The 12,497-nt window shown below is 40.3% G+C and overlaps 1 protein-coding gene across 1 annotated transcript; it reads right to left on the bottom strand.

Moving 5' to 3' along the window:
* Window positions 1-4,305: 4,305 nt before the first annotated feature.
* On the bottom strand, window positions 4,306-11,631 carry LOC125246297 (tripartite motif-containing protein 16-like). The gene is made up of 6 exons (XM_048157243.1): window positions 10,767-11,631; window positions 10,060-10,155; window positions 9,767-9,973; window positions 8,777-8,939; window positions 5,263-5,310; window positions 4,306-5,036 (listed from the first exon to the last, which is right to left on the bottom strand). The coding sequence occupies exons 1-6, from the start codon at window positions 11,340-11,342 to the stop codon at window positions 4,510-4,512; spliced, it is 1,617 nt and encodes a 538-aa protein (XP_048013200.1). The 5' UTR covers window positions 11,343-11,631; the 3' UTR covers window positions 4,306-4,509.
* Between the last annotated feature and the right edge of the window lie 866 nt (window positions 11,632-12,497).

Below are 12,497 nucleotides of genomic sequence, written 5' to 3'. Positions count from 1 at the left end.
AATTCATACTGCAGCCGGAGGGCGCTAAAGAAACAAAAACTCATCTAAAATTCATCTATAGAAGAAAAGAAAACAGGAACTAACTGCATGTCTTCTAGAGCTCCCTAACCATGACTTTTACATCCAGATAAACACTTTTCAAGACAATAAATACACGATTGAGGCGATGAATGCATGTATTGCCTCTGAATTTGCGTCTGAATAGCGCTGGCTCCGTGGGCGTGGCCGCATTAGCGGATAATGAGCTGAATCACGGACTTCTGACATGGCTCTCTTTTCATACAGATTACATAAACACAGAAGGTTTGTTTTCGATTTGACTTACATGATTTAAAACCTGACATCTTAACGTTTTTTTAGACATAAGTTTAATTTTTCTGTGATTAGTATTCACTAAGTTACAGTTCATTTTCTGAGAACTATCAGATTGGACTTCGTTCAGAGGGAGAGGAGAAATCACGCATCATGTTAGTTTTCTTTATTTTACAAAAAGCACAACATTGTGTTTTTACTCTGAGTGTATACAAATAAAAGAAGATATTCAATAGTTTCAATTGATATATTACTTATGTCTCTATGACAAAAAATGCAGAGTATTTTAAGTCTGTTTTGCTGCAATGTGAAAAAAAACCTGCAAAACGCTCCGGCGCGTTTTCAGACCTCAGAGTGTTAATTTTCTTGCAGTGGCCGTGGCTCTCTGCTTTCGGCTGGCAGGGCTTTTATTTTGTTACGTTAGAAATTTTGTTTTTGGGGTTAGGGCCCTGGATCTCTTATGGAAGGCTGTTTTCACATCCTTGCTATTGCTTCCTCTCTATTGAGAGTTTTATTAGAAGCTCTTAGCGGGTGTTTCTCTATAGATCGGTTTATAGTATGGCAAGCTATTTTATCACGTAGCTGCCCTTTACTTCTGAAACTTCCTAACTATGTTGAGTTCCAGTTTAGTTCTTTTTTAGTGTAGGCCATCTGGCCTCTGTTTCAGGTCCCTTTCCTTAGGTTGCAGTGATGAGTTATTTGACCCTCTGCTGCCTTGAGCTCCAGTTCTTCATGACCTATTTTTGGTTTGTGGTTTTTCTTTTGTTTTGGTTTTTTTTTCTCAGTCGAGCTTTGTGTTTGTCCTAGCGTCTGCATTTTTTGACGCCTCCGCTCCCTAGAGCTCTGGGATATTTCTCCTTCTTGAGTTGGCCACTTTGGGGTTCTTTATTTTTGCCAGCCTCCTCTCTTATGAGAGTTGTTAGGTTCAAACCACTACCCCGCTGAGTGCTAGCGGGTTCTATTTAGAATGATTCTTCCTGGTAGGCGCCCAGGTTTTGCATATTTAACTGTATGGATTCTAGCCTCCACTGAGCCTCAGCAAGGTCATGTTCAGAGGGTCGGCCCTTCTCTTGGGCCGCCCCTGTCCCGACCTAGGCAGACATTGTCAACCTGTTCTGACTATAATTTCAGCAGTAGGTGTTAGCTACTTCTGTTTTAGCCTCCCTTTCTAGTCGCTCAGTTTATGTTTGCCTCCCCTCTCGTCAGGGTTGCTTCTGGTCGGGGGCCCGCCTTCTGTGAGTAGCAGGTCCTGTGGCCTCCTCTCCTTTTGTTCCTTTACTCCATTGCTACTGAATTTTAGCAATGTTTGAGTATGTGGTTCCCTGGTGTTTAGCATTAGCTTAGTGACAAGCAGTGAGCTTTTGTTATTAGCCTCCCTGTGGTCGCTTTTAGTGTTGCAAGCCTCCTCTTGCTTTCGAGAGTGTGCTTTTTGGCTGAAGCCTCCGCTCTCTGAGCTTGGTAATTTCATTCTGTGTGGCCCCTTGATTTGTTTCAAGCTTTGGTTTGAATGGCCAGCTTCCTTGGGTTTCTCCCTCTCGAGGCTGCTATTCATCTGGAGCTAGCTCCTTTGAGTCCCTTTGGGATCCCGTGGATCCCTCTTTCTCTATTTTCAAGATTTATGTCCCATGCATGCTTTACACCTTCACTGCTCAGGTTGAATGCGTTATTCTCCTTCCTATTGGTTTTGGAGTTCGCTCCCCTAGAGCTCTAGCATTGGCAACCCAGGCCCGCGGCCGTGTTTTCTGGGAGTAGCAGGCCCTTCTTGAGGCCTCCTCGCCAATCTGGTAGCGTTATGTTGTGCTTCCCTCATTTAAGGGTAGATAGGCGATATGCTGAACACATGGCTCATGTTTGCTGTGCGAACGAGTATTCCAAGTTTGCAATATTTGTTCTCACTTCCTGTTTACCTCCATCTCTGAGCTGTTCAGATTCTACAGGCTCTTCTAGGAACCCTCACCATTTTCTGGTGCTGTTTCACAGCTCTTTATTGTTTAAGCTTGGTTTTGCTCGTTCCGGTCGAGCTTAGTTCTCCCCTTATGTTTTTCCTGGGCTGTTAGAATTTGCTCCTGAAGACTGGTTGGAAGGTAGAGGGACTCTTTAGACCGCCCTGAAGGACCTGTATTAGGCTGTTGATACTCCCTTACTGTTTGAGTTCGGTCTATATGCTAGGAGTGTTTTCTGTCTCCTACTATATTCCAGTCTCTGTTCCTCCCCCAGAGTGCTTTGGTTTCACTCTGTAGTTCCTAGGTTGAGTAGATTGCTTCCCTCTTTCAGGGTTTTAGGTGATTTGCTGAGCTCTACTCCCAGGGATGCCCATCTCTGGTCTGGTAAGTCAGTACTGCCTTTTTGCAATCCTTCTCACAGGTTTCTTCCTTCTTCCAGTTTGTAGAGATTCTGTTCTTTCAGATAGGTTGTTGGCCTGAGTAGCCCTTGTCTGGGCCGGTTTGGCCTCCCTGGTGGCCTTCAGGGGTTGACTTTTGTCCCCCTAGTAAGTGACTGGCCAGAGACCTTTCAGTCCACTGGCCATTCTCCCTTAAAGGAACGGTCCACTGGCCATTCTCCCTTAAAGGAACCCCTTCTTTTGAAGCTGTTGGTTCCAAGCCTTCACTCTGTGGAGGACTCTTTGAGGCTTTTTAGCTTGGGCAGTGGCCGTAGGGAGTTATGTCACTAACAGCCTGTGACCAGGTGTTGAGTGCTTTGCTCTCTTCTCAGCCATTTTGGCATGCACTCCCCTCAGCATGGCGGCGTGGGTATTCCGTTCCCCATATGCATTCTTGGACACAGTGCGAGTTCCCTTTCGAACACCTGTCACGCGAGGGTGTTCCCCATATGCGTTCTAGGACGCAGTGTGAGTTCCATGTTCTCAGGGAACCAGGGTTACAGTCACTTGAGAAAAATGAACGTGTAGCCACTGTACCTGATATTTATCCAAATGATATTGAATCAAGATCGGAATCCCCCCCCCCCCAACCCCTTAACTCGCACTTTAAAGCTGCTGTCTGCAACTTTTTTTGTTCAAAATTTACAAAAAAATTATAATGAGAATGTACAACATGAATCCATTTTCCAAACCGTGTTTTTGTCTTACCCTGAATCATTATGGTAGGACTCGCCACAGAGTATCACAGTAACTGCGTGACTCGCCATAGACATACACGGAGAAAAGTAGCTCAGGCTACAATGTTCTTCCACAAGATGCGTGCAGTTCTGTTTATTAACCGCTAGAGGGCCAAAAATTGTGGACTGCAGCTTTAAGCTAAACAGTTGGCATCCCTGGATAACAATAATGATATATCACCATATGGATATTTTGGTTATTTTATTTTTTTTTAAATTAAATATAAGAACAAAGAAGCGAAATACATACATAACAAATACAAGATCAAAAACAGAAGTTAACAGTTTTTCAGGTACAGAAGGTTTCTTTAACATGTAGAAATACTGCCAGAGGTCATACTCACATGGGATTGGCTCATCTTTCAGGAAGGTAAAAGGTCATGGTATAGATCACATGGGTCACTCATCTATGAAGGTTCTTCTAGATGCAAAGGAAGCTCATGAGAGTGTTTGACATCCTCTATTAAAACATTACACTTCATCCCATAGTTCACCCAAAAATGAACATTTGACATTTATTAATTTTACAAATGACTTTTTTATTGAACAATACATTAATGAAAAGTAATTTTAGCAGTAATAATAAAAATGATTTACGTGACACTACAATAAGAACTGATTTCCCTCAGCACAATCAGAGTTTGATAAAAGCACAGACACACACCGTCACTCATCATGACTCGCAAACACACACTGATCTTACTGTCTATATGAGGATTCATTACACACATTTATTCTGACATGTTATTTCACTGACAGAAGTTCAGCTGTAGTATTAATGTAATGAAGAGAAAATAAGAGACTCTATAACAGGGGTGGGGAACGTTGATCCTGGAGGGCCATTGTCCTGCAGAGTTTAGCTCCAACCCTGAAAAAATCACTCACCTCCCTGTAACTTTAGTAATCCTGAAGACCTTGATTAGCTTCAGGTGTGTTTAATTAGGGTTGGAGCTAAACTCTGCAGGACAATGGCCCTCCAGGATCAACGTTCCCCACCCCTGCTCTATAATATCTCAATGTTACTGATTTATCATGAGCTCAAAGCATTATGGGTAGAATCTCTCTGCAGTCTATTCTGATTCACCAACACAGTTTCACTGATGATCCAGAACCAACACTAAACCCAGGATAGAGCGGTTGAGTGAATGTGGTCTGGACTGTGTGGATGAGGATCATTGTGTCTTCAGAGACGCTGTAGAAGGACAGAGTTCCTGCACTGTGATCCACATACACTCCTATTCTACTGGTGGTGATGGGCTTTACAGGGAGTTTAGTCTTTATGTTATGGTAATAGAATATGTAACTGGAAGAAGAGCAGTACAAACTCCAGGACTGATCATTATATCCAAACACACACTCACGACCCTGTCCCTTCCTGCTGATGCTCTTATATGACACTGATATATCTACATCACCACTCCACTCAATCTCCCAGTAACAGTGTCCACACACACTCTCTCTACACAACACCTGATCATAATAATCAAATCTGTCAAGATGATCAGGATACGAATGCTTTGTGTTAGTGCCAGTAATCACTCTGTTCCTCTCAGACAGACGGAGGTGTTTATTCGCTGTGTTCAGATCCAGAGTGAACTGATGGGAATCTGATGGAGATAAAACACAACAGAATCAGGAATTATGAATCTGATCTTTTAATGTATCTGAACTCTTCATGTTCAATATATCAGTACAGTTGACCAAATATCCTGTGCAAATCATCATTTACATGATCAACTATAAAACTCTTCTGTCATGTTTTTATTTCTCGTTCTACAGGAAGAACATGAACACACTCAGTGAGTTTTCCTGCTTGTTTTCTTAGTGACTTACATTGTAGGAAGTCATTCCTGGTCCTGGGAACAATGTTGTTGGAAGAGACTGGAAATCAACAGACATGAAGAGTGTGATTATTGTAAGAAAGACAGCAGAAATGACAGAATAATCTTGTATGTGCATCTCTCATGGATATTGATGTGCTGATATGTGATATTTATGGCTAATGTCTCTGTGTGTATATTAACGTTTTGTGGATCTAGTGCAGATATTATTCATCTATATTGTATAGTTTGATACTTTGGCTTGATTAAGCAGTTATATTTGGTATAATCTGTGCACAATTACATGTTACTATTTAGCTATCGGAATGATTATATATGGATATTTATTTCATAATGCTGTTATTCATGTTTATTTGTTTTCATTTAGAACCACACACACATCTACAAGTATATAATGTTTGCGTGACACTAACATGAAACCAGACTTCATTCGCATCAATGGAAAGCATATTTATTCTGAATCTTTCCTTATCCCCTATATAGTGCACTATGTGCCATTCACCATGTAGAAAATAGTAAATGTATAAACAAGTGACCAATTTCAGCCACAGCTTCAGCATCTATTTATAATGTAGGGGGCGGGGCTTCAGATTCTAGAGAGCATTTGATTGGACAGAAAATCTGATGAGAAGCTGAGGTGCAGAGTGATGTCATCAAAATCATTGATCCATATTGGCAGAAGTGAGATACATACGTTTTGACCACTTATATCTTCTAAATGTGAATTTTGCAATTGTTTTTGAGCACACTATCTTTATAGATCAAGGTTTTCAACCTTTTAGGGCCGCTAAAGGTTACCCCCCCCCCCCCCCACACACACACACTTTTATCTTTTAGTTGCACCAAACCTGTTGTAACCATAGCCAATGATTAGCTAGGAGAATAGTCAAATTGCCCCCTCTAGTAGATGACTAAAGATTTGCTAGTAAAATCTCACATTTCACTCCTGAATTAACAGGCGCTTGTGTCCCCCTTAACGGGTGCTGGTGTTATAGAAAACAGTAAGACATATTCATACTAAAAGACAAAGGCACACACTCAGAATAAACAGAACAATGTCATCTGTTGGTGTGGATGCTAATATAGTTATCGTTATAGTAATCTTTATAGTTATCATTTGTGTGAACAGGCCTTTATTCTCATTAATTTCCACAGGCCAAATAGTATTTTTAATTGTTTTAAAGAAATCAAATTTATGCAATTTTGCATCTAAGGTAAACAAGGTTAAAAAAAAATGTAAAAAAAAAAATGTTTGTTTATACAGTATAGTTTTAAATGGAAACAGATAGGACTTATTTTTTCTCTGCTGTGTAAATACAATTGTCTGACTCGCTGACAAAACATTTAAAAGAACTTGCAAATCTTTTCCTTCAGATTCTGTCCTTCAAATACAGTGGTATTTTTCCTAATGTTGTGAAGATCAGTGCAGTGATATAAAGAGAGCTGCAATTGCACGTGATATTGTGCCGCGAGCACAGTATGCTGACATGACAGGAAAGTTCGTTTTTCTAAGGCCTGAAAATATCTCATCTGGCCACAGATACTGAATCAGGACAACGTTTTTCTCTCAGAATCTGACAGAAGTGTCACCAGCTTTCACACGTCTTTCAAAAGAAGTGTGGCATCAGAAAAACAGAATTAGGTTTGTTGCTGTTTCTTTGACTGCACACAATGAGAACAATTTAAAATCTTGCAACCCACCCATCTAAATTTATCTAAATTCATATAATTTTTGCTTAACTTCTGGGTAATGACTTTATGTAATTTGAGTGCTTAACTCCATTAATGGGAGTGGAATATTTAAATGTGTAGCCTATCAAAATGAAAGCAATTTAAATCATTCTCTTTACTTCATTACTCCACTCACTCCAGTAAAAGAGTGTGTACACACTAGACCCCCTCTGAAAGGGATTTTAACCGGGGTCTCCGGCATGGGAGGCGTATGCGCCAGTGATGCGGGGGTTGATCCAAAATGAGCGGGTGCCTGCGGTCACCCGTGGTTGCCCGTGGTTACGAGTCATCCAAAAATATTTTTAATGATATTCGGGTCGCGGTCGGTCGGGTCGTTTGAAATAAAGATGCCAATTAAACCTTTGTAATTTATATAGTACTAGACACAATTTTCTATGAAATACATAGGCCTAGACTTTATTGGCTGAATAACTTGCGCGAAGATGATGCACGAGCTCAGTCTGCAGGTAGAGATGGAGGCGCGGCAAGAGAAAAAGTGAAGACTGGGGAGTGGAAGCTCCACAAATACACAAAAAGAAAGAGCAAAGTGTGGGAGACATTTGCCGAAATAATGAAAGAATGAAATAGTAACATTACTAATGTTGAGCGTTATTAACTTTTGAATAAATGCTGACGCGGGACAAAATGGCCGATTTCCCAACACGTTGAACTGAGCCATTGCACCATTTTAAAGTGGAACTCAGTAAGATTTGCGAAGCTCCCCCTACAGGTTCCTTCAGTGAATCACACTGTCGTAAATACTCCAAGCACAGCTCTGGACTACAACGCTCACCAGCACGTAGTTTTGCAAATACAGTACAAGAAATCTCGATGGAGGTGGGTCATTTTTGAAATTGTCTCATAAAGTCATAATATATACATTGTTTTTGAATTACCGTAAAGCATTTTGTCACTCTCGCGTGAACGTGAACATGAGGCGAGATTGTGTCGGGTCAATGCAGCTCAACTTGCAAGTGCTGTATTCTGGCGTAGACGTGCCAGAGGGGGTTAGTGCTCGCCTCAAACACACCACTACAAGTCAATTAACCATCGTAAGGACTTAGAAAACTATTTATGAAGGTAAAAAAAGTTACTTAGTTCTGCTTTAATAGGCTACTTTTAAACGCATATAGCTCAGTAATTTCAGTTTTATGTATTTTCTGAGAGGGGGCGGGATTTTTGTTGGGAAAGTCGGGGGAGAGACGCACACTTCGTTTAGACTGGATAAACAAATGCCTCATCTTAATTGTTAAGAAAATGAAACGAAATAAATGAATAAATCAAGCCTTTATTACATAACACTTGGCTATATCATACAGCATTCAGAAAAAGAACAGTTTGCGCTCCTAAGGGCTGTCACACTTTTCCAAATATGGCCCAATGACGCTACGATGAGCATTTACTACTTTTAAAAAATGCGGGTAAGGAAGCGGGTCGGGTACAATATTTTCTTTCTTTTTTTTTTGCGGTCCGAGTTGCGGGCGGGTTAGTTGAAAACGTCGGTCGGGTGCGGGTTGTTTATACATTGATCTGCGCATCACTGGTATGCGCTAACAAGGATGCTAAAGACCACAGCCATTAGCGTCAGTCACTAGTGCGCCTCTTAAGATCAGGGGAGTGAGGTTTACACACACAGCTTACTAACCTACTGACCTACGTCTGTTACACATAGTCTAGAGTGTCTGGACAGTGTGCACATATTCACAAGTTTATTTTTTATACATCCCGATACACATTTCAATGCCTTTTTTATACATCAGGCCCCATGACTTTACCTCTGTCAGAGATCTTCTTGAGCTCCTCTTTGCAGAAATCCTCCAGTTTGTCTCTCAGCGGACGGACAGGTTCTCTCACGCCATCAAAAGAGGAGTGAGAACTGAAGGGATCATCATCATTTACGTCTGTAAATTCAGGAGGAGCTGAGAGAGACTGGAAACTCTACAGAAAACAGAAATCAAAGCTTCACCTCCACACTTCAGCCAATAACCTGCACTACTGTCAGATTTGATCTTTAGTAACTCTCCTCAATCCAGCACTTTCACTGCATCAGCTTCATTCTTCTCATATTCATTATATCATGTTCTCGCGTTTGCCTCTTACACTATATGTGAACTTTCTAGGAAAACACTTGATGATCAAACATCTGCCAATAACATAAATGTAACAGATCAAGAGCATCAATGGAGTCACATGACAGGGTTGAGTAGATTTGATCAGGAAAAGCAGTTCAAAGACAATGAGTAGTTTGATTTAAAGGACTCTTAGGACACGATCCCAAGGTCAGGTTTTGTGGTTTAAATACACAGAGGGATTGCTAATATTCAGCCTCACTTCCTGTTTGAGGACTTCACTGTCAAATTCATTAATGTGTTAATGAAAATTATTATAAAATAAAAAATAAGTAAAGCGATAATGGGAAATCTAGCTGGGTGAACCTGATAGCATCAAGTACCATCAAGTTGTAAAACAAACATTGTTGTAAAAAAAAGTTTAAATATTAGTGAAGTTTTGAGCTGTTTCTGTCTGGAAGCTCAATATATCTTTCAGGAAAATGTTTCCTAATAGATTTCCAGAGCTGAACTGCATTTGTAAGTGCATCTCTTTCAAAAGAAGAAGATCAGATGAGAGTCTGACTGATGATTATATAATAACCGAACACACAGATCAACACTTCAGTCAACGGCTCATTCTGCTCTCATGAAATGTTTCTCTGTGAGTCTCTAGCTCAAGTCCACTATGATCCTGTTCTTCTAGATCTCTGTTACCTGCAGGAAATGGATGTGATCCTGTGTGTGTGAAAGCTGCTCCAGCTCAGCGTCTCTCCTCCTCAGATCATTGATCTCCTGCTCCAGTCGCTCCAGTCGTCCTTCAGCTCGACTCGCAGCAGACTTTTCCTGATCTCTTCTCTCAATGGAGCGGATGAGCTCAGTGAAGATCCTTTCACTGTCCTCCACTGCTGTCTGTGCAGAGCGCTGTTAGGACACACATCACAATCACACAGTGGCTTCAGTGAGTCCTGACTGACACTTCTCAAACTTCTCTTCTTCTCCAGACTCACCTTATGAGACTGCACAGCCTCTCTCAGCTGCTGAAGATCTTTCTCTCTCTGCTGGATCCTCTGCTGGAACGACCTCTGTGTCTCCTTCAGCTGGTGCTAAAGGACAAACCAATGACAGGAGAAACATCACATAAATCATCAAGTAAACAGATATGAATCTAGAATCAGTGCTGAGATTGAGGGGATAAAGATCTTGGATGATATGATTATAGGTTCAATCATAAGTGCCAGCGTTATTTCATCAATGACTAGTTTTATAGGGATAGTTCACCCAGAAATGTAAATTCTTTCATTGTAAACTTATTTCATTTAAATTCATTCTGAACAATGTCTTTGTTTCTAGAGCCCAAATATGGTGACAAGTCAATAACATCAAACCTCACTGGCTCATGCATGTCACATGACTAAACATGCCACCACATTATTTATGGCTTCAGAAGACTTAGGTCACCCCCTGGCAGCTGTTTGTATTTCTTTTATGCTACCTTAATGACCTTTTTTAAGATTGAAACTTTTGGATCCTATTGACTTTCTATATACGTACAGATGAGACATTCCTTAAAATACTTTCTGTGATCTTCGGAAAAAAGAAAGTCATACCAGTTTGTAATAACAATGATGAATGTTAATTTTTTGGGTGAACTACTGGTTTAAAGGGGTCCTATTATGCCTTAAATGAGTATAATGGGACCTCTTTAAGTTCATACCTGTTTCTCTGTCCTCTGTGCTGCAGCTGATACAGTGTCGTGGTTTTTATGTTCATCCATACACAGCACACATATACACTTCTGATCAGTGCAGCAGAAAGCCTCAAGGATCTTTTCATGTTTCTGGCAGATCATCTCCTGCAGTCGTCCAGTGGCTTCAGTCAGATTGTGTCTCTTTTCTTTAAACAAACTCTCATGTTGATCAAGGTGATTCTGACAGTAAGAGTTCAGACACACCAGACAGGACTTGATGGCTTTGAGTTTTCTTCCAGTACAGACGTCACACTGCACATCTCCAGCTCCAGCGTAACAGTCAACAGGAAGTTTAGTCTTCTTCAGTTTCTCCACCACTTCAGCCAACATGGTGTTTTTAGCTAAAGCAGGTCTTGAACTGAAGGTCTGTCTGCACTGAGGGCAGCTGTAAACTCTCTTCTGATCCTCCTGATCCCAGCAGCCTGTAATACAGATCTTACAGTAACTGTGTCCACAGGAAGTGGTCACTGGATCCTTCAGGAGATCCAGACACACTGGACACAGGAACTCATCCTGATCTACTGAAATTCTGGCTTGTGCCATTTTACAGCATGAATACAGAGACACAAACACAACAGCTCGACTACACTTCCAGGTGATCCTTGTTTCCTGGTTCTGTGTTTTGAGTGACGTGTGCAAAACAGGTGTGTCTGTAAAGCAGTTTCCTCATTCCTGCTAAGTCTCGGACACACACTCAAAGAACATAAGTTAGAGAGAATCAAGACAACACCCAGTAATTCTGTATCTAAATACTGCACTGGTACTGCAGGACTGAAAACTGTGTCCAGAATTTCAGTTCCTTAAAGTCACCATGAAATCAAAATTGCCAAATCTTTTTAATTGAATACTTCAGTATTTATCTGTGCACATCAATATTTTGTTAAATTTACAGTACCGGTCAAAAGTTTGGAAACATTACTATTTTCAATGCTTTTGAACGAAGTTTCTTATGCTTATCAAGCCTGCAGTTATTTGATCAAAAATACAGAAAAAAAAAACATAATATTGTGAAATATTATTACAATTTAAAATAATGGTTCACTTTTGAAAGGGAACTCAACACTGCGTTTGACACCGTATGGGGAACGTCATCATGTGAACCGGTGTCTGAAATCAATGGTAACACTTTACTTGAAGGGGTGTGCATAAGACTGACATGACACCTTCATAATCTTGACATGACACGTGTCATGAATATGAAGGAGGTTTTATGCATGTTTATGACAACTGTCATTAAATGTCATTCGCTCAATTATGTCGTTTTTAATGCAAAGATGACATTGTTTGAGATGTCTTTGTTACGACAACTTGACATAAACCAACACATCATAACCTGTCAGTGTCTTTGTCATGACAACTTGACATTAGCAAAACACCATAACCTGTCATAAACATGACATAGCAGATTAATTATCAAACTTAAAAAACTACTTAGCTTTATGGGTTAACATTACATTACATTATTTTGGTAACACTTCAGTATAGAGAACACATATATAAATGATTAACTATGACTTTTACCCCAATAAGCTCTTAATTTACTGCTTATTATAGTTAATTGTTAGGTTTAGGTATTGGGTAGGATTAAGAATGTAGAATAAGATCATGCAGAATAAGGCATTAATATGTGCTTTATAAGTACTAATAAATAGCCAATATTTTAGCCATATGAATGCTAATAGTAATAAGCAACTAGTT

Source organism: Megalobrama amblycephala, linkage group LG14 (genome assembly GCF_018812025.1).
Source record: "Megalobrama amblycephala isolate DHTTF-2021 linkage group LG14, ASM1881202v1, whole genome shotgun sequence".
Taxonomy (NCBI): Eukaryota; Metazoa; Chordata; class Actinopteri; order Cypriniformes; family Xenocyprididae; genus Megalobrama; species Megalobrama amblycephala.
The sequence above is the reverse complement of the archived record's forward strand: the minus strand, read 5'-3'. Positions and strand labels throughout refer to the sequence as shown.